General features: G+C 43.3%; 1 protein-coding gene across 1 annotated transcript in view; it reads left to right on the forward strand.

Moving 5' to 3' along the window:
• Positions 1 to 22,621, forward strand: part of MMP2 (matrix metallopeptidase 2) — a 207,272-nt gene that overhangs the window by 24,918 nt on the left and 159,733 nt on the right. Inside the window, exon 2 of the mRNA XM_086945190.1 lies at positions 8,385 to 8,611. Coding sequence (XP_086801316.1) covers positions 8,385 to 8,611 — 227 coding nt within the window. The remainder of the gene's footprint in view (positions 1 to 8,384; positions 8,612 to 22,621) is intronic.

Here is a 22,621-nt window from a genome sequence, read left to right on the forward strand (position 1 = left end):
GTTAACCAGTGTTTAAATAATTACTTCGTCGAAACTGGCACGTGCTTGTTACCAGAGTGAAGTAGTGACATTTATTGAGGAGGGATAAAACCATGTTTATTTTGGGATTAAAAGTCGGCACAGTGAAATTTAGCCCGTGAAAATATCGATTTATTGGAAGGAACGGCGCAGTGTTCTGTGAAAAACACTAACAAGCATTATATATATACAAAGGGCGGGAGAAAAATCGGCGCAGTGAAGTGGCAGTGTTATGCATTCCAGACTGTGTTCAGGGCCAGTGTGAATAAAAGGAACGGCGCAGTGTTCGGTCTACTAGATGGTGTGGTCAGGCTAACGGGGGAGGGTCGGAGTGCCTGCTAGCAAAACCCTATAAGATAACAAATAACACGGTACTGTAAATACCTTTGTGTATAGTTATGAGTTCCAGACTGGTGTTCGGCGGTATTAGGTTAATACGGACTGCATGGATATGCAACTGTTAAAATTAAATATACCCGTTAACATTTTATGCTCGTTTTAAACAAGTGTTACCCGTGCTCGTGAAGGTCAGCGCTTGATACTCACAAACAACTTTGCCGGCAGGAATAATTTACAAGGAGCTAAAGAAGTGAGACAGAAGATAATCAGCCGGGGAAGTCACGGAAGCAATAGGGATAACTAAGGCTTTCCCGGAACTTACTTAGATAAGTGGCTCCATGCGTGCTGCTGCGGCGGTCCGATGATCCCGAAGACGGGATATCTGGGAAGGCAATTGGGCACATATAAGCTAGGTGGGCACAGATAAGCTTAGTGATTACGGTAGTAGCCGTATGGAAGAGAACCTAACGGCATATATTACTTACATAAGCGTCTAGCTTGATGGCAGGACGGTGGGGTTCTGGCGGGGGATCGCTGCCGGGAGAGGGTGGAGCAGAGTATACGAATACTCATAATAGAGAAAGGACTAAAAACTGTGGCGGCCATCTTGGACTAGTAAAGGCGAATCACCCAGGTGGTGTGAAGTGCACAGTGGGAATAAAGTGACATATATATACATACATTGACTTTGAGGAATGGTTTATACTGTATAACTATAGAGAAGAAATATCATAAGTATTTTTTCAAAGCAAAGAGGTCCAATCCTCGACCCTGTTAAGCCCCTTTCGAATACTGTCTGTTCTCAGGATCCAATGCAATTCTTCCTTATTTAGAATTTGCGAAATGTCTGCTCCTCGTGGGGGAGCTTTCACCTGTGTAATCACTGTCCATGTGAAGTCATTTTCAGTGTGCCCTTTTTCCTTGAAATGTTCCACAAGGGGCGCATTGGCAGTTTGGCAGCGAATTCGGCTTCTGTGTTGTCCCATCCGCAGCTTGATCTTCTGACTTGTCTGTCCTATATATATCATCATACATGGACATAAAATTGCGTAAACTACATTGTGCGAATTACAGTTTGTGAAATGGTGCCTTTCATATTTAATTGTGCCATAAGAGAAAGTTTTGCCCTCAATAGTTGAATCGCAGTAAATACATTGACCGCATTTAGCATGACCTTTCAGAGTAGGCAAGTTCCACATATCATTTAGGGTAGTTCTGGTGTCTGATTGTGGGAGTGAGGCACAGACCAGATGGTCTTTTATATTTTTTGCTCTTTTAAAAGCAAACAATGGTCTTTCGAGGTTAAGGACACCTGCATTTAAGACTGGCCAATGTTTAGAACACTTTTTTTAATGGCATTAGATGCAGGGGAAAATGTGGTCACACATGTGATTCTATCCTGGTTGTTATTAATGCGGGGTTCTAATAATGTCTCTCTTGGGCAATACCATGCTCTCTTTAGTGAGCGACGTACCAATTTTCGTGGATAGCCACGCTGTCTCAGTTTAAGGCTCAATGTTTTTGCTTCCGCAAAGTAGTCTTGTTTGTAGTAGCAGTTCCTACGAATACGTAGGAACTGGGAATAGGGCAGTGAATCTCTTAGGGCACGGGGGTGATGACTGCTGTAATTTAGTAAGGTGTTTCTTTCCGTGGGTTTACGGTGGAGACTTGTTATGAGTCGCCCTTCTGAGTGTTTTATTTCAATGTCCAGAAAAGGCAAGGATTCCTTGCTCGTGGTCATGGAATATTTTAACCCACCACTGTTGTTGTTGAGCCAGTGTAAAAATTGGTCTACAGAAGTCTCTGAGTCTGTCCAAATCATAAAGATATCATCAATATTCCTCTTCCACAGGGCTATACCACTGAGGAAGGGGTTTGATGTATCTAGAATTGTAAGGTTCTCAATGTGGTCCATATACAGAATGGCCAGGTTCGGGGCAAAAATAACCCCCATAGATGTTCCACGCACTTGACCATAAAATTGTCCCTCGAACAGAAAGAAAGTTTTAGTTAGACATATCTCCAACAGCTGCAGGATAAATTTGGAGGGAACATTATGCGGCCTCGGGCGTGTGTCTAAAATGGTAGCCATGACTCGAAGGGATTCAAATTGGGGTATGTTAGTGTAAAGTGATTCCACATCCAGCGTGCACATGGTGCTGGATGTGGGATCAAAGGGATATTCCTCAATGAAGTTAATCATTGACATAGTGTCCCTGATATAGCATGTGGTCATGGGGACAAAGGGCTTAATGAAGTGATCAATATAGTGTCCTAATGGCTCCAGGATGGAGCCACATCCAGACACTATAGGTCGTCCCGGAGGTTGTTCAGAGTTCTTATGGATTTTTGGGAGGCAGTATATGACCGGAATTCTGGGGGATTTTGTGTTAAGAAACTCGAATTCTTTTTTGGATAAAAAACCCGCTTCTAAGCCTTCATTGGTGACCTCAGATATTAATTTCTGGATTTCAGCAGTGGGATTGCGAGGCAGTTTGCAATAATGCTCATGATTGCCGAGTTAGCGCAAGATTTCATTTTTATATTGTACAGTTTCTTGAATTACAATGCCTCCACCTTTATCAGCCGGTTTAATGACTAATTCTTGGTTGTTCTTAAGAGTAGATATGGCATTCTTCTCTTGGATGGTGATATTGTAGGGAATGAATGATCTCTTATTTTCTAGTGTAGTCATATCATTAAGAACTAGTTTCTCAAAAGTGAGAATTTCAGATGGGACCATAGTACCCGTAGGTGAGAACTTTGATGGTGGTTTAAATGGAGTATTGGTATATGAGGGCAGGGGTTCAATAGGAAGTAGCTATGTAATCTTACTTTCCGGAAGAACCTTAAGAGTTCAGTCTGGGCATCAAGAAAGTTAGGACGGACAGTGGGGACAAATGAAAGACCCTTACTTAGCAGTGAAATTTCACTACTGGACAGGGTATGTTTGGTCAGATTAAAAATAGGGAGGGTGTTATTATATTCCTGCATGGTAGATGCATTTTTATCTTGTAGGTCATCTTCGTTCACCATCAATAATGTTGGCGACGGGTAAAGCGCTCGCCTGGGGGGTTCGGCCATCGTTGTGGTTGTTTGCCTCTGCCTTTCCCTGGTGGTTCTGGTTGTCCTTGGCCTCTCGGTAAAAAATTCCTGTTTGAGGGGCCTGGGCTTTCACTTTGATCAGAGTTTCCAGAGGATTCGGCTGAACTATCTGAGAAACCCACAAAATGTTTCCGTCTATTAAATCTGCCCCAAGGTCTTTGGTTCTGGGGCATGCTATAGGAGCGGTTGATATAGTAGTCCTTAGTGAGATAGGGGTATGCCCTTTCTTGACTGAAGCTTTTTATATCCTTTCTCACTTTGTTAGTTTTCTTTTCAGTTTCAAATTTGTGGAAATCGTCAACTGTTTTTTGGATTTGATCTAAAAGTTTTTTTGCCTCAGTATTAGTATTATCATCATTTATTTGTTTTTCAAGATCAGTGATTTCTATGGCAAGTTTTTTTAGTTCTTCTGTCGCTATATCAATCCCTAACACCATCCAGTGTCGGGAACATGTAGTGCTAATATAGCTGAATCCGTTGAGATATTTCGGGTTGTCAGTGAAGACACCCGGAATGTTCCTTACTTGAAGGCCAATGGGGATTATATTAGCCTTGAGGTAATCTGTAAGAAGTTTAATCATTAATATGAGTCTGACTTCTTTTTTCTTTGCTTTCTCTAATTCGTCTTTAGAGGAAGGACTTGGTGCGTTGGGGGTGTTACCTGAGTCAGAAAGGAGAGAAGGGCCTCCAAGGATCTTATTGATGTAATCTAGATTGTAGAGGGGTGGGTGGGGGTCTGACATGCCTAGTAAAAAGTGAACAGATCAGTGTTTTTAGAGGGAAAGGAACAGTGAGGGGAGTGAAGGTTGAAACCCACTTTAAGAAAAAGGGGGGAGGGATACCAATCCCTTGCAATCTGGCGATTGCGCTAAATTCTGTTTTAGAGGGACAAGGGAAACCCAAAAGGATTAGCAGTAGGGTCCTTGGGCAGTAATCTATTGTACAGAACAGAGGACCCTAGTAATTAAGGATCGTGAGAGAAATAGACATACACTAAATAGTATGTATGACCTCTGTCCAGCCGGACAGGATTTTATTTATCAGTTTTTTTATATTAATTCATATATACAACATTTATACAAAAGTGGGCACAACCTGTGACCCACAGGAGACAAGACAAAACAAGTGACAAAAAGTTATGAAAAAAGCGCACAAAGCGGTCTGTACTATTATTCAGTTTTACAGACTAGAATACTTTTGTAGCAATCCATTGTTCTAGACCTTTCTTGCGCCCCTTGTGGAACATTTCAAGGAAAAAGGGCACACTGAAAATGACTTCACATGGACAGTGATTAACCAGGTGAAAGCTCCCCCACGAGGAGCAGACATTTCGCAAATTCTAAATAAGGAAGAATTGCATTGGATCCTGAGAACAGACAGTATTCGAAAGGGGCTTTACAGGGTCGAGGATTGGACCTCTTTGCTTTGAAAAAATACTTATGATATTTCTTCTCTATAGTTATACAGTATAAACCATTCCTCAAAGTCAATGTGTGTATATATATGTCACTTTATTCCCACTGTGCACTTCACACCACCTGGGTGATTCGCCTTTACTAGTCCAAGATGGCCGCCACCGTTTTTAGTCCTTTCCCTATTATGAGTATTCTTATACTCTGCTCCACCCTCTCCCGGCAGCGATCCCCGCCAGAACCCCACCGTCCTGCCATCAAGCTAGACGCTTATGTAAGTAATATATGCCGTTAGGCTCTCTTCCATACGGCTACTACCGTAAGCACTAAGCTTATCTGTGCCCACCTAGCTTATATGTGCCCAATTGCCTTCCCAGATATCCCGTCTTCGGGATCATCGGACCGCCGCAGCAGCACGCATGGAGCCACTTATCTAAGTAAGTTCCGGGAAAGCCTTAGTTATCCCTATTGCTTCTGTGACTTCCCCGGCTGATTATCTTCTGTCTCACTTCTTTAGCTCCTTGTAAATTATTCCTGCCGGCAAAGTTGTTTGTGAGTATCAAGCGCTGACCTTCACGAGCACGGGTAACACTTGTTTAAAACGAGCATAAAATGTTAACGGGTATATTTAATTTTAACAGTTGCATATCCATGCAGTCCGTACTAACCTAATACCGCCGAACACCAGTCTGGAACTCATAACTATACACAAAGGTATTTACAGTACCGTGTTATTTGTTATCTTATAGGGTTTTGCTAGCAGGCACTCCGACCCTCCCCCGTTAGCCTGACCACACCATCTAGTAGACCGAACACTGTGCCGTTCCTTTTATTCACACTGGCCCTGAACACAGTCTGGAATGCATAACACTGCCACTTCACTGCGCCGATTTTTCTCCCGCCCTTTGTATATATATAATTCTTGTTAGTGTTTTTAACAGAACACTGCGCCGTTCCTTCCAATAAATCGATATTTTCACGGGCTAAATTTCACTGCGCCGACTTTTAATCCCAAAATAAACATGGTTTTATCCCTCCTCAATAAATGTCACTACTTCACTCTGGTAACAAGCACGTGCCAGTTTCGACGAAGTAATTATTTAAACACTGGTTAACTTTCACAATGAATGTATTTCCACAACAGCACTTTTTAATCCTTGCTTGCTGTATGTAGGAATCACTAAGTAGACAATGTATTCATGCCTAGTAATGCTTAATGAAAACTTCTTTCTATTTTTTCCCCCCTTTTTCTCCCCTGGAACGCTCATTTTACATTATGCAAATTGCTATAGTTGCTTTGATAATGTTGAAATACTTTTCAAGACAAAGATGATACATTGTTTTTGTCCTGATGATGATGCATGTATTCTCAAGCTGCATCGAAACGTCGTCGACCTTTATGCACCATATGTTTGTTTGAATTCAAGAAATGTCTAGAACAATGGATTGCTACAAAAGTATTCTAGTCTGTAAAACTGAATAATAGTACAGACCGCTTTGTGCGCTTTTTTCATAACTTTTTGTCACTTGTTTTGTCTTGTCTCCTGTGGGTCACAGGTTGTGCCCACTTTTGTATAAATGTTGTTTATATGAATTAATATAAAAAAAACTGATAAATAAAATCCTGTCCGGCTGGACAGAGGTCATACATACTATTTAGTGTATGTCTATTTCTCTCACGATCCTTAATTACTAGGGTCCTCTGTTCTGTACAATGGTTACTGTTCAAGCACTGGGAATGCTGAGTGCCATGCAGCTATTCAACATACGTACTTAAATAATGTAGAGGGGCGTAGCTTCGTCAGTAGGATTGAGGGAGTGTAAGCTTCAGAATTCCCAAAAATCACGCTGGCATATCTTTTTAAAATACATTATGAAAAGCAGGACACAAGGGGGGCTTAAGAGGCAGTAGAAATACAGAGAAGTGTGGATTGTTATGGGTACTTAAACCACAATTGTTTTTCAAACTAACCAAGTTTTAAGGCAGAGCCAAAAGAGAGAGAGAGAGTGTGTGTTTGTTTTTGTCAGTGTGGGCATGTAAAACTCCAGGCTGAAATCTAGCGGCGGCCAGCACAGATATGAAGTAGGGGTGTGGGGGTGGGAGGGGGAAGGACATTGGAGGTAGGGGGGAGATCGCAGGAGGGGGCGGACATGGGGGGAGTGGCTATAAAAGAATAAATAAAAACATATGTTTTTGCCGCTTCCTCACGAGTCTCTCCTACGTATTCCTCCCTCGCTCGGCCACAGGAAGCACACCCATGCCCCCAGTCAACCAATCACAACGCTACCTTAGCAGCCTTGTGATGGGTCTGTGCGCCGTGTTTCGGCACCCAGATGCTGACTGGAGGGTATATTCTCCACGTTGCGTGTAATGCAGCCTGCATAGAGAGCATGCGAAGTGCGCAAGAAAGTTTTGTGTGGCCTGAGAGGGCTGTCCAAGCAGTCATTGCACTCTTTAGGAGGTTGCTACCACTCCTCCCCTGCCCCTGCCCCCTCACGCAAAGCTGTGGGGTCAAGTAGGAGAAAATATAATTATAATAAAAAGTAATTTTCATTTTATTTTCTCTGTCTTTCACTGCAAAAAAGCAGTGAGGCGACGCCACTCTGCCTCAGTGGAGGAGCCGCCACTGGTGAAATCCAACAGATACCGCACCATACCCAATTGAATGAACCTGTACCCAAATATTTAGTTCTGAACATATTTTTAGGGGGGTGTAACATCCCAAATACCCACCTGAAGCTACGCCCCTGATACTGTCCCAAAGAAGTATTGCAGCCAGAGTTATTAGGGTATCTGGTAATGACTGCAATGACTACCTTATCTCTGTCCCTCACCGCTCTACTTAATTACATGAAACTGAACCGAAGCAATGCCAGATATTTGACTATGGAGCAAAGAAACAACATTGACACTCACATGATATGAAACCATTGTTTTATTACCTTAGCACAGAAATCCCAATGCTATAAGAAACTTAACACATTGAAGGCGAGAAGTTGCCAATATGGCTCATTTTCAGATATTATGCAGGGGGGGGGGGGGGGGGATACTGTGATTCTACATCTACAACGTTGCCACCAAACAGATGAAAATGTGCGTAAAATTTGAACCCAGATTCTTGTATTTCAACATAGTTTCTTTCCTCTGGACAGGTAATGAGGCCATTAAAATAACCTGAATCAAATTTGATGCATAAACAGCATAATTGTGTTTTCACAAAACTGTTTTACACACAATGTACTGATAGCTATTAGCATAACACATGTAAATAAATATAGTTGTACTAATTGTATTTCTACATCTGTGTATTATTAGATGCATCTTGATAAAAAACCGAACTAACATCTAAAATCCCCGAATTTAAGATTAACTAATACTTTAAATTCTATGTATTTCCACTGTTTGCAATCAGTCTTTCATTATTCCAGTAATACACGTATTTCTAAATGGAATAGTATTCCTTGTACTTTTCGCCAAAGTAATATTCTCATTTTCTGTTTTTCCTAAAGCAATATTTAAACAGGTTCTATGGGTGCCCAAAAGAAAAATGCAACCTCTTTGTGCTAAAAGATACTTTGAAGAAAATGCAAAAGTTTTTTGGGTTACCTGAATCTGGAGTGTTGGATCAGAGCACTCTCGAAACCATGAAGAAGCCTCGCTGTGGTAACCCAGACGTGGCGGGTTACAACTTTTTCCCAAGAAGGCCAAAATGGGAAAACAATCAAATCACATACAGGTACAGCAGACCAGATGTTTTTTAAGGTTGTCTAGAGCATGTGAGCAATTCTAATTATTTTGTGTAAACTCTTGTGAAACTGATTTTTTCTCGAATGAACCAAAATGTTTCTGATATTTTGTCCTGTTAAAACCTGAAAGGAAAATGAAAAGTTACAATACAAATAAGTATAAAAGGAGACAGGCAAATCAAGTCTCTCTGAATCCAGAAGATGTCCTGATTTGTAGAGCATTAACATTAATCCAATATGATTTTGCAGTTAAAAACATAAAAGGAAGAGTACATTAAAGCAAGAATTTCAAAGGCAACAGGTTGGACATGAATATGCTAACACATTCACACACACGCACAAATGCACAGAGTACTTACGTTCAATGCAAAACTGTCTCTCTGTACCTCCTATGTTAGGGCCTAGTGTCCTCTTTCCCATTTTTATGGTGCTGCTATATATACTCCTATAGCCTGCAGTGTTGGTGCCATCCAGCACTGCAGCAAGGGAATTAGAAATATGTCTGAGATACAGGAGGCACTGATGGAGGCGTAGCGTACAGTGATATAGCCAGGGCCGGCGTAAACCCTGGTGGCTCCCTCTGTGACAATTTCCATTGGTGCCCTGCCAATGAACACCTCTGCCACGGATTCTCTCACTAGCACCCTTTAACAGTACCCCGCAAGTCTCCAGAACCATTGTCTCTCAGATTCATTTAGTTTTATAGCCCGCTCATAACAGTGTAAGGTGTCAGAGCACTTCACATCACACACACATTGCACAGAGACAATTATATGTGTGTAAATCAGTGTATAGGAAATGTTAAATCAGATAGGACTACAAGGTGTAGGATGGCCATGTCATCCTACTGACAGGCAATAACGTTTAAAAGTCACTATTCTGGAAAAGCACAAATTCTGAATTTTAAAACGTAACATTATAGTCAGGGGTTCTCTTTAATAATAAGAATTGTTTTCTACCCAAATGAACATTTTCGAAAGATTAGGATGATGAAAGACTGGGCAAAAAAACATATCTCTCTAACATATACCTTGCAGTTTGCACGCAGCTCTTTGATGACTGTTAATAGCTCAACGTTCTGTATTAGGAACTTGACTTATAAACAACAGGTTACAAAAGGAGCTCTCTTATAGAAGCAGTAACCCACTGACCAATTTACGTTATATGCACTTTGCTATCTACATAGAACATGTTCCTAGCAGCAGGCATTTTAACCCTCTGCGCTACCTCAGGATGAGTAAAAACTTCCACCAGACAAACCTCCAGTCTCATTCCAGGAAGACCATTAATCACCAGAGTGATCTTGACATTTTAATTGATGCCTGAAAATTGGCCAGGAACGCGGCCAATACTTGAAAAAATGACACCCGTCATCCCACCACCCTAGAGCCGGCCCTGGGTATAACATGCACAGCTCATACATTTGTGCATGAATGTGTTTGCATATGTTAGTCTTTTAAAACCAGACCTATTGGAATTGTTAATGCCTGTTTCACACAGTGCAGAAGAACAGGTCTAGGCGAAATTCCCATGCCGCCCCCGTGATCTTGTCTAATATTGGTAATTTCATGCTACGTTTGTTACAGAAAATTCCATAAATTAAGTTATAACGCCTTGTCACATAATCACTCTGCAAAAATGTAGCGCGATCAAACAGAAACAACACAAACGACCTGAACTTTATTTGCTGCTCTTTGTGGTGTGTGTGTTTGGTGTGTGTGTTTTCTGCATATTTTTTTGCGTGAAGTGTGTCTGTGTTCAAAAACAGATGCGAGGACGCATTTGGCTGTAGAACATAAAGCCAAATGGTGACTTTGCATTTCACGTAATTACACATAACTTCACACAAGTTTTCGGAAACTTCATACATTTCTGAAAATCAAATTACACGAATTTCACACACCCCTAGGAAAGAAGGGATTTTGGGCCAGATGTAGGTAGCCCTTTACCGATCGGAATCGGCCGAAAATACCGATTTTCGGCCGTTTCCGATCGGTTAAGGGCTATGGAGATGTAGGGGCACATATTCGGTAATTTTACCGAATCGTTATTATTACCGAATCGGTAATAAGTACCGATTCGGTAATAATTACCGAATCGGTAATATTTACCGATTCGGTAATATTTACCGATTCGGTAAAATTACCGAAAATGCTATGTGGGTAGCCAATTTTCCATTGGCACATGGCTTACAGAATCGGTATTTTACCATGGAATACAAATCCATGGTAAAATACCGATTCCTGTGTACATGCACATCTGTGCATGTACACATGTGCCATGTGACAGACAGACGTGCCCTTAGGGCATGTCTGTGTGCCACATTGCACACATGCCCGTTTTGGGGGTGCTAGAGGGTGTCAAAGTGACACCCCCTGCACCCTTGACAAATTCGGTATATACCGATTCGGTAAATACCGAATCGGTATTTGAATTGAATCCTATGGGCTTCAAGGCCCATAGGATTCTATAGCAAATACCGATTCGGTATTTACCGAATTGGTAAATACCGAATTTTTAAGGATTCGGTAACATATCCAGATGTTGGGACCTACATCCCATTTACCGATTTTGAAATACTGAATCGGTAAAATTTGGTATTTCATAATCGGTAAATGGGATTTACCTACATCTGGCCCTTTGAGAGAAGAAAAATAATTTCCATGTGGGTATAGAAAAAATAAAAAAAATATGCAAATGTCCTTTTGTGCTTGAAATGAATATTTGCATATACTGTTCAATGGGAGTAATTCTATACATCAATGTTTGCCAAAGATTTCTAAAGCTGTTACAGGAAATTTCAGTGAATCACCAAAAAGTTGATACATATGTCAAAATATTTCAGAAATCTACTGAAGTCGATTTCATGTGAATCGCAGGCAGATATCTACAAATGTTGCTTTGGGAATGGCATAAAAGACAATGAGGGCCTCATTAGGAGTTGGCCGAACTTTGCTGCAAAGATACAGGAGGGCTGGAATTTAAATAATCAGTTGGTTTCTCCACAGCAATGCCCAATCATTACGAGTTTCCCCCTAAAAATGGCAAATAACTGATCGGAACTGGATTTACCAAAGGCTTTACCTAGAAGTTGTTAACCAATTCGTGAAAAAAGTAGACATTTTCCATCTGCTCTCTCCATCCGGGTGAAATTCGGGCTGTGTCAAGATTGAATTGCATATGGCTAGGTCTTAACTGGGGTGGCAAAGTGAACTAAAGAACTATTATGGAATTCAACCCAGATCTGTGACTGGGGCTAGTGTCTGAAAAGTTTCAGTGCTACGTCCATCATCTCCTTGTGTTTGCTTTATGATGTCACTTAAAACAACTTGCACTTTCACTTGCTAATATCTTCACATCTCCAGTCACATGTAGAACATGCTGCTGTTTTGCAGTTTCAAGCAACCATAATCTTTTTTTCTGAGGCCTGCTGTAAGCTGCCCCTTTTACTCAGGAGGGTTGCTGCTAGAGGGGTACAGAGTAGAGTCCAAGATGGGAGGTCAGGTGGAAATGATGGAGCTGAAACCGTACCTTTGCACAGACCTCTTTTCTGGTCGTGGTGGAAGCCATTAATGCTGGTGTGTATCATATTGGTGTACAATGACGTTGGGAACAGTTCAGCCTGAATTAGTTGTTCATTGCTCCAGTGCCATAGTGGTGAAAAGCTATTTTTATGACCCACACTTCACCCACTGTACTCACCACACATTTGCCCGACCACCCTTTCACATAGGGCATCCGGCTTACAATCCAGAAGACCTCCGGCCAAGAGTCCCTTCGTGGGGCCCGTTGGGCATTGCAGCACCGGCCCAACGAGGAGCTGCCCTATGATGAAGCATGACACCTCTCGGGTGTGTGAGGGCCCTTGCTCCTTATTGGAGTACTCCACCCTTACCTGTCCCTGTGCTTACCAGGTCTCCCGCCTTCCCTAGATCCGCCCTTCTCTTCCCCCAGGAACTGCGTACCTTTTGTTTGACCCAAACAGGTTTTTATAACATATTCATTAGTCAGTTGTCTCTAATTCATATTGCAGTTTGCTTCCAGAAAGGGTTGTGGGACACTCTGCAGAGATACGGAGCACTAAATATGTTATAACTGTAAACATTCATCATAGCACAGCTACTTAATGTGAGGTTAAGCAGTTACTGATTTCAATTTTTAGGTCTGGCTTAGCAGCACAGCTGTCATTAGAACTTCTGTGAGCGAAAAAATTTATATTTCAAAAGTACTACAAAGAGTGACTGACTCCGCCCAGATGTTGGCTCATCTGAGTACAGCTTTTGATTTGTCACAAGCTGTGTGCTTCCACAGAGATTGCTCACCTTCCAAACAGCCTTGACTATTGGTTTATCCAGCTGCTTGATTATTAGATAATTATAGTGTTTGTTCATCTCTGGTTCGTCTCTGGTTGCCATGTGCGAAATCAAGCTTATGCTCAGCACTGCAGGGCCTTTCTGATAATGGTAGCAAGCCAATGACCAAGGCTATAAACTAGATCTGTGGATTCTAAAAAGTTACTATAAACTCAGTGGGTGTGTCTTATATATTGTCAAAATGATACATAAGAAGTCAATAGGTATTTATGTGTGGATTTCTACTACTCTTAAAGTCTGCAAGGAGATATTGTCTTACATGGAATCTCAAAGTTTACCATAAAGGCAAGAATTGTAGGGTTGGTTGACCAAAAGCATGGAAGTTTTGTCCTGTTATAATCCTTGTTTGGCCTTCATAGGAGACCTAGTAGTTTGCTTAGCTAGCTGTAATGTTGTTTACATTTCTAAGTTTGTGACTGAATGCCAGATGATTCACATGTTGGAATGCGTATGCTCAATGCAATGGGCCTTAGCTGGATATTGTGATAAACCAATGATAAAGGATATACAGGCCTGATTTGTTCACTTGCAAAAGTTATGTCCGAAGCCTTAAGTTTGTTCTCTTTATTATAAAACACTATGACAAAGGCAGTAGGATTGGTTTATTTATGATGAAAAGCATTTGTAAAGACATAGGACTTTATTGGTCGGTTGTTATCACGCTGTGTTACGAGCTCAACCAGTATTTTTTACATGAAATCTCACATATTACCCTAGTAGGCAAGGGTCCTTGTGTAAATCATTCCGTCTAAAAATCCCTGGAATTAATAGATTTTCAGCGTGATAATTATTTTTTGGCCTTTTAGAGCGGGGCTGTATGTTGTTTTGCCAACTATAATTTTGTACATATTTGTAATTTTTATTACTGTTTGTGTAGATTGTTGAAATCATAGGCACATTTAAGTACACTTGTATTGGTCATAGTGTCAAGCCAATGTAAAAGCTATGGGCTATAGCTATTGGTTCATTAGGAAAAGATCAGATTTCAAACATTTAATCTGTTTATTATGAAAAGTTATAAGAAAGCTCATAGGCCTGACAGTTGTTGTGAAATCTGTGTGCTAAAGGCACGAGGCTTTTAACAGTGGATTGTTATTACACTCAGGTCAAAGCCTGTAGGCAAATCTTTTGTTAAATGGAATCTCACAGTTTACCATAGTAGTCAACAGTTTTAGCTTTGGTGACTTTCTCCAACAAACCATGAGAATTGATTTAGAATATGAAAATCCTGATTAGCCCCTCTCTCTTAGGACAGATTATACATGCTTTTAACACCTATAACTGTGTACACATTTATAATGTTATGACTGTGTACCTGATAGTTGCCTAGTGGAAAGGCGTTTGCTCTATACAGTAGGTCTGAATTGGTTATGATGACAATTCAATGATAAAAGATTATAATCCTGAAAAAATTATTGTGAAACATTTTGCCAGATGGCATAGTTCTTATCTGTTTTGTTAAAGGTCACAACAAAGGCAATATGTCTCATACATTTATTATGAAGCATATATTTTAAAACCAATAACAAAGTAAGCGTGGATTGTTATTGTTCTATGTTAAGCCTGCAGAGATGTATTGTGTTACATGAAACCTCACAGATTACTTTTGTTGTCATGGATTTTGGTGTTGATTACCCACATTACAAAACCTCAAGGTAGAAGATTTGCACAGTAATAATTTTTGATAGAATGTCTTTGGAAGGTATTGGAGGCTCACTTCTCTGCCAAGATCATATAATTAAGAAACAATAAAAATATATTATCTATATCCTTTGAACTACTTTGCTTGCATCCATAAAAACTGGGGAATGGGCCAGGCGCTTCAGACATTGGCAGTGACAGCCTTTTTCTGATCACATTGCACATCCTTATGAAAATGAGTGCGCTTCAGTGACAGGACTAGGGGGCTAGTTCTTCAGTTTTTTATTTTTTATTCTCATTTTGTTATGTGGTCAGAATAGGCCTAGTATGAAACACTGCAATTTACATGCTCATGTTTCTTAAGTTGCCTTATCTTTTACACACAATTACTTTTGACATACATATGCGTGCGTGACAATGCAGAATAACATTCTCTGAATCGGCATTGCTTACATTTGTACTTTGTGTGCCCATTATCATGACACCTTGAACATTCAGTACAAGGGATAAGTTCACTGCGCAAAATGTCCTCATTGTTATTGTCCGTAAAGTAATGATGCCATGCAACTGGAATAAACAGTTGCAGCCTGTCAGGGGTTTGCGACATGGCCACATGGGTGTTGTTATTATAAGTACACAATCACTTCCATTTTAAGACAGAGGAGCACTCAGCTGATACAGTGAGGTCACTATATGTCAGAATTTCAGCTTAGCTTATTCCTGTTTACCGACTCAAGGGATTTCCTGCTCTACACCAAGATGGTCAGCCTGATGACACTTATCCACAGGTAATGGGGAGTTAGTCCACCCTGGCAGGGATTTGGCAGTTCACCCACCGAGGCAAGACTAGGTTAGGGAACGATAGGTAGGAGAACACTTTACACAGTTCTTATATGCCTGCATATCAATCAATCAATCAAAGCATTTGTATAGCGCGCTACTCACCCGTAGGGTCTCAAGGCACTGGGGGAAGGGGGTCTGCAACCGCTCGAACAGCCAGGTCTTGAGTTGCTTCCTGAAGGAGAGGTGGTCTTGGGTCAGGCGGAGGTGGATGGGGGAGGGAGTTCCACGTCTTGGCAGCCAGGTAGGAGAAGGATCTTCCTCCCGTTGTGACTCTTCAGATGCGGGGGACGGCGGCGAGGGCGTGGCTGGTCGATCGTAGCTGGCGGGTGGGAGTGTGAAGGTCAGGCGGTCGTTGAGGTATCTTGGGCCTTGGTTGTGGAGAGCTTTGTGTGCGTGGGTGAGGAGTCGGAACGTGATTCTCTTGCTGACGGGGAGCCAGTGCAGGTTTCTCGGGTGTTCGGAGATGTGGCTGTGTCGGGGGATGTCCAGGATGAGGCGTGCCGAGGCGTTCTGGATGCGTTGGAGTCTCTTCTGAAGTTTGGCTGTGGTTCCGGCATAGAGGGAGTTGCCGTAGTCCAGACGGCTGGTGACGAGGGCCTGGGTGACCGTCTTCCTGGTTTCGGTGGGGATCCACCGGAAGATCTTACGTAACATGCGGAGGATGTTGAAGCATGACGAGGAGACGGCGTTGACTTGTCTGGTCATGGAGAGGGAGGAGTCCAGGATGAAGCCCAGGTTTCGTGTGTGGTCTGTCGGTTTGGGTGCGCTGCTCAGGGCAGGGGGCCACCAGGAGTCGTCCCAGGCGGAGGGCGAAGATCCCAGGATGAGGACTTCTGTCTTATCTGAGTTCAGTTTCAGGCGGCTGTTCATCATCCACTCGGCTACGTCTTTCATCCCTTCGTGTAGGTTGGTTCTGGCGGTGGCGGGGTCGTTGGTGAGGGAGAGGATCAGCTGGGTGTCGTCGGCGTAGGAGATGATGTTGAGGTTGTGTTGGCGTGCGATGGCCTCAAGGGGGCTCATGTAGATGTTGAACAGCGTGGGGCTGAGTGATGATCCTTGGAGTACGCCGCAGATGACTTCGGTGGCCTCGGATCTGAACGGGGGGAGTCGGACTCTCTGGGTTCCTCCGGCGAGGAAGGAGATGATCCCCTCCAGTGCCTTCTCTTGGATCCCGATGTTGCTGAGGCGTTGTACTAGGGTACGGTGGCATATATTCACTGTCCTAGCACAATGGTGGAAATGTTCATCCTTTTCACTGTTCTTGTAATGCTAATTATGCTAATCTGTTTCCTTCTACCAATTATCTCAGCACACATATTTTATACAAGAATAACAATGCTTCAATAAATATTGAAACGCCTTGATGAGTATGCCAGTCATGTTTAGGTGGCAGAGTGTTCCCTTTTTCTAATGTTATTCTTTAAATTTATTTTGCATATGTTGTTGAGTTTGTGTGTAAGTTTATTGTGGTTGTGTAAGTGGATGAATGCAAGAATGAATGAGTAGGCAGATGAAAGGATGCATTAGTGGTAAGATGAGTGACAGAATGCATGCATGATGACTTATTCTTTGGCTAACGCCCTCATTAACTGAAGAGACACTTTCACTTAAAAGTCGGACTTAGTGGCATTGTGTTGAAGTGACACCACCACAGCAAGTAGTCAAGCTGAAACTTTAATTTTAAGAATCAACAGTTAATGGCGTAATTCTCCCTTTGCCAGCCATGAAGTAACGGATGCCAGTCAATTCCCTCTACAACAATGTTCTCTCCAGAACCTTAGTATTCCATATTGAGATCCTACATTACAGCACATTGCCATTGCTTGTAAATGTATGTAAAGGCCATTCTTTATGAGGAGAATATCAGGAAATCCTCTGAGACCAATACACTTTGGTCACTTTATGAATAATTTTATGTGGAATTTTGTTTTTTATTATAAGCTATCCATACTGCATGGTGTTAAGTGCAGCTGCTTCCTGAAGTGGACTCCTTGACCTGTACTTGCACAAATCTTCTGATGGTGACCCACAAGTAAACAGGAAAAATGGCCCACTCTTAATGCCTACCACCTCAGACATAGACTGGATAGCCAGAAATGTGGCTGAAATGTGTATGATTGACAGTGCTAACAAAGCAATGGCCGTTTTTTAAAACTCTATAAGTTGTGGGATGAACCAAAATGAGTACACAATGACAGAAGGGGGCTAATTTAAAGCTCATCTCTATGTGTTATTTTCGGTATTATTATTAAGTAATAAATTCATGAGATATGCCAAGGCATTTAAAGATGCCTTTTTTGCCAGACCTAAAATGTATTTGTAGTTCTGCTGTCCATGCCTAAGGTGAGGGCATCTCCAAACTTTGACTGTTATATATTATCGAGAATGTTTTTATGAAAAGCACAATACGTAGTTTCTGAATATTAATCGGAAAGTCCATTCTTGCTTAAAAGAATGCATACATAAACCAGATAGTGACTCTATGATAAGGGACTGAAATAGGTTAAGTAAATAGGAGCACAGTTTGCTTTTGAAATAAATAAATTTTTTCTTTACAATTTACAACAGTGCAGTTGTGCAATAGGATGACATGATTAGTCTGTGTACACGAGCCACAGAGCACTCATGAAATAAGTATTTTAACTTTAATTTGAAAGCTTCATGTATGGCATTCAGGAAAATTTAACATATTTAACACATATACTGCAAAGCAAAAGGTTTTAATGATCTTCTGTGGCTCTTTGCTTGCCAGAAAAGCCAGCTGCTATTGATAAAATGTGGTGAAACAGTGAAGAGGAGAAGCAAAACCTCAAAAAAATAAACAACTACTTGCCTGCCATCTGCCTGCTCTCCTTCTCCGGTCCCGACTCCTGGCAGTCCATGGGTGTACTGCACAGGCTCCCAAACTCCCACAGGCCAATCTACATGCTGCTCGTACGCTGGTATTACTATTACTCAGCATGAGAGAAGCAACAGGATTGGTCTGAGTGAGCTGGTTTGTCACTCATTCAGGGCCTGGGAGCCTGTGCCTGTTCTCCACTCAGCTGTACAACACAGTTTGGGTTTGGGAAACCTAAGTGCGCATGTTGGTTTGGCCGACCAGAGACAGCTGACCAAACTGACAAGCTCACTTACAGTGCCCCCCCATTCCTCCTCCATGCTGCTGACTTGAGGATGGCCCATCCTAGATTGGCTCAGTGATGAAAAATAAAATTATAACATTGTTTTAATATCATTTTTTCATGTTTGCTCTACTGAGAGAGCAAATGAGATGGCGCTCCTCCTCTTATCGGAGGAGACGAGGCTGCTTGCCAGCAAAGAATTATGACAGGCAAGCAGGAACACACAATAGAAGATTGAGCAGAGAAATTAGAAATACTGGAGGTTTCTAAATTGAGTGAGAAGTAAGCAAATAGAGACAGGAAGTAATTATGCTATGTTGGGGTTTTTATGTACATATTATATACCTAGCATCTTGCAACATACAGTATGAAGAAAAATTGTTAGTAAGAACAGTGTTTATCGTGGCTAAACCACACAAATAAACTAATAATCACTTCATTGCTGTAAGGATAAACACATTGGAAGCCAATTCACAAGCCAGTATAATTAAAAGAGGCCATGAAATGAAGGAAAAGAAAAGGAACAGAAAGGGTAAGCAGACTGACAGGGTAGGCGAAGAAATTCAATTATCTAAAGATTTCCGTATAGCAGTGACAAATACACAGAATAAGCGCATTGGAGTCTAAATACATTTCAACGAATGTTGACCAAATCTCCTGATGTTTTAAAAAAATACACAGTGGTCCCGATTCACAAAGATTTTGCAGCCATAAACTTCATTTACAGCTGAAAGTGACTTCATTTAAGACAGACAGCTATCCACAAAATAATAACTATCTGGAGAAAATCGTTTTACTCCTCTGCAAGTGTATGCAATGATTGAATTAAATTATGCAAAAATGAAGCCCAGCGGAGTGATGGAAAGTGGGCGATTCAAGGTCTGGTTGGCCTTGGGAACTTGTGAATGCCTACAAACTCCTGTTTAGGGTTTTATTACAGAAAAGCAGGAGTATGTGGTGTTGGGCCCTAGGCCCGCATGAGGCGAGTAACTGGCACAGACACTAAGTAACTGGCCATGAGCACGTGCACCCGGTCCCTTTTATTGGCGGGGCCACGTCACTCATTACACCAGTGATGAATGGGTGTGGGGGTGCATGTGTTTCCAGCCCTCAATGGAGTGGCTGGAAGTACAGCTTCCTGTGGAACACTAGAACGCGTCCCGCAGGACACTACATTCCTCCCCAACTTTTTTGAGGAACAAACAAAACTTTATTCCAACCTGTGGGAACAAAACAAACAGTTAACTAGATACCACAGAGTCCATCAGTCTTCTGAGTCAGATGGCAGGAAGACGTCAGGCATTAGTTGGTGACTGTGCTTGCAACAGGACCATCCCGGCAGGCACCCATAGTTTAGCCTGAGGGTTTCAGGACACGACCACCAGCTTGGAGACGTCCACTGCATACCATCAGTTCACTGATGATGAGATGTCTTGCGGTCTCGCATGGCTTCCACTTTGCTGACATCGGTGATGGTCTGTGATGATTTCTAATAGTTCCTTATAGTGGGTAGTGTCATGAACGTGGATGGAGTCCCAGGTGAGAATTCATGGAGGCGTTGTCTGATCAATTGTCTTTGTGGAACCTTTTGGCTGCAACGATGACCTGTCGGTCGGGCAAAGTCTCCTTTCACTCTCCCGCCTGGGAAAGCCTGTTGTCAGGGTTGCTGAGGGACTGCAGGAGGGCTGCGCTGGGGCCGCTTGTGTGCCGACTGGAGGCAGCTGCATGACCACCGAGGAGCCGTTACTTAGTCGCACACAAAACCCTCTAGGGTGGATGAGTCTTAGCCGAGACTTACTCTTGCTGCCACGGTTCAGGTGTAGGCCATGTCCACAGGTAGCCTCAGGTTTCTTTTGCCGGCTGGTGTGGCAACGGTGCAGGACTCTAGTCCATCAGTACTCTGGGAGTGGTGTTGTTTGACCCATGTGCTGATGGCTGGCGTGATCGTGGTTGCCTTCAATGTGGTGACTTGGGATGACAGGTGGTGGTGACTTGCTGGGAGAGTTGGATGTCAGGAGAGACTTGGCAGCCTTGTACCTCCGCCTTGCTGAGGTTGAGTTTCTGTGGTGGCTTGACACATAGAATGTGTGGATCCTCTCTTGCCTGACTTGGGGCTACTGCCGACTCCATCTTGAGGCGGTGAGAGGAAAGACACTCGGTGCTGATCTTCACCCATGGCATCGGCAGTCCGGAGCAGGGATGCCGTTTGCCTTAGACTGCTGACACTCTGGGATGGACGGTCGCCTGGGGAAGCGTTGGGATGAGACTCGGTTTGCGCTTGCTGCGGCTTATGTTCGATTCTCCTGTGAGGCTGTATCCAGGGACGTCGGTCCGCTTTGGTGGCTGTCTTGCGTGTGAGGGTGTGCTCTTGACTTGCTGTGCGAGTCCTCTGCCTTCTCCCATGCTGGTCCGTTGCAGCACACTTGTGTTCATCCAGTTCTTCGGGGTGACAGGGCTGTCACTCTTCTTTCTTCGAAGGCGTTGCGCTTGGACCTCGAGGTGCCGCTGTCGTGGTGCCGGCTTCTGCCTTCGCTCCGGCGCGCTCCTTGCTTGCTGGGTGACTTGACGTCCGGTCATGTGTCGCTGGTTGTTGGAGCGCATGTTGCTGTGGCGGTCTGCCGTGTGGAGTGTGGGACTCCTCTCTTGCCTGTTGTGGGTCACTGCCAACTCCATCTGGAGGCAGTGCGAGGGAGGACACTCTGTGTGGTCTTTGGCCCACTGCGGGGCTTCGCTGGTGTAGTAGTGACGTAGTTGCTCTCTTCTGGCACTTGGTGTGCCTGTGGTGTAGCTTGCGGTTGTGCCTGTTCTCTGGCGGTGGCTTTAGGCAGCCGCTTGTGGTGCGCGCCCTGCACCAGTCTCTGCTCGTGCTGTCGGTAGGCACAGCTCCTTTGAGACATTGTTGTTCTGGCTGGTCGTCAAGTCTTGCTAGTGGGGCTTGTGTTGCAGTGTCTTTGCTTGAGGTAGAGTCAAGCAGCCACCAGTGGTGCACGCTTGGCACTAGTTTCCCATTTGGCTCAAGGTGTAGCAGCTACCTGGAGACTTTGCTGTCTTTGAATGTGTCCTTGCTGCTCTCACTTGCACGTTGCAGAGGGTCACTCTGAGTATTCCTCTCTGAGGGCACGTCTTGCTGTTTCTGGTGCAGTCTGTCTTAGCAACTGGGTGTGAGCAGGCAGTTATCTTTGTGGAGATGTCTCTATCTCCCGGACACCTGCCCATGCTGTCAGGTTTGCTGGCGCGGCCTAAAGTGCATCTGTGACTTAGTGCGCTCTGTCTTCTCTTGAGCGTCCTCTTCTGGCACCTGGTGTGCCAGCTCTGGAGCTTGCGGTGGTGTTCATTCACCACTGGGGGTTGATGGTGCACTCTTCTAGCTTGCGGTGGCGTATGACGGCTGCTGGGTTTAAACATTCGGCAAATGTCCCTTGCGTCTTCACAGGACTTGGCTGCCCTCAGTCATATTGCCTTCTCTGGGCCTTGCTTGGTCACTTGATGTTTCTCTTGGCCAGGGCAACTGTGAGTGTCTTGAAGTTCCTTGTGCCTGCCAACGTTGCAGGTTATGCTGCCCCTTTTCATCTGCTTGGGCCCTGCCTTTGATTTACAGTATCCTTTACCAAGGTCACAGGGTGCAGTCCGTTCCTGTTTTGTCTGTGTCTCAGATCTTCAATGTCTCTCAATAGCAAAGGAGGTGCAGAGCTGTCGATGGCCCGGTTTGTGGTTGGTAAGTTTACGTGGGGTAGTGCATTGGTGGAGAAATGGTCACAGGGCACTGCTGGCCTTCTTAACTCTTTGCTCTTGAATTGAAACAGACTCTTGGCAGCTGTCTTGGCTGAGGGATCTTTGCACTACTAAATGCTCTCTACAGTGGTTTAGCATTTCTGCTGTCCTCACTGCCATGACAGGCGGCTACAAGGTGGTGTGTGCTTAACGATATCGTAGGCTTACAGTTCAAGTTCTGTACTTGGCATGGGAACCTCAGGTAGTCAGCTGTTCTAGGCTACAAACAGTGGCTCAGTACTGCAGGTCT

The sequence above is a fragment of the Lissotriton vulgaris genome, chromosome 12, assembly GCF_964263255.1.
Source record: "Lissotriton vulgaris chromosome 12, aLisVul1.2, whole genome shotgun sequence".
NCBI classification, from domain to species: domain Eukaryota; kingdom Metazoa; phylum Chordata; class Amphibia; order Caudata; family Salamandridae; genus Lissotriton; species Lissotriton vulgaris.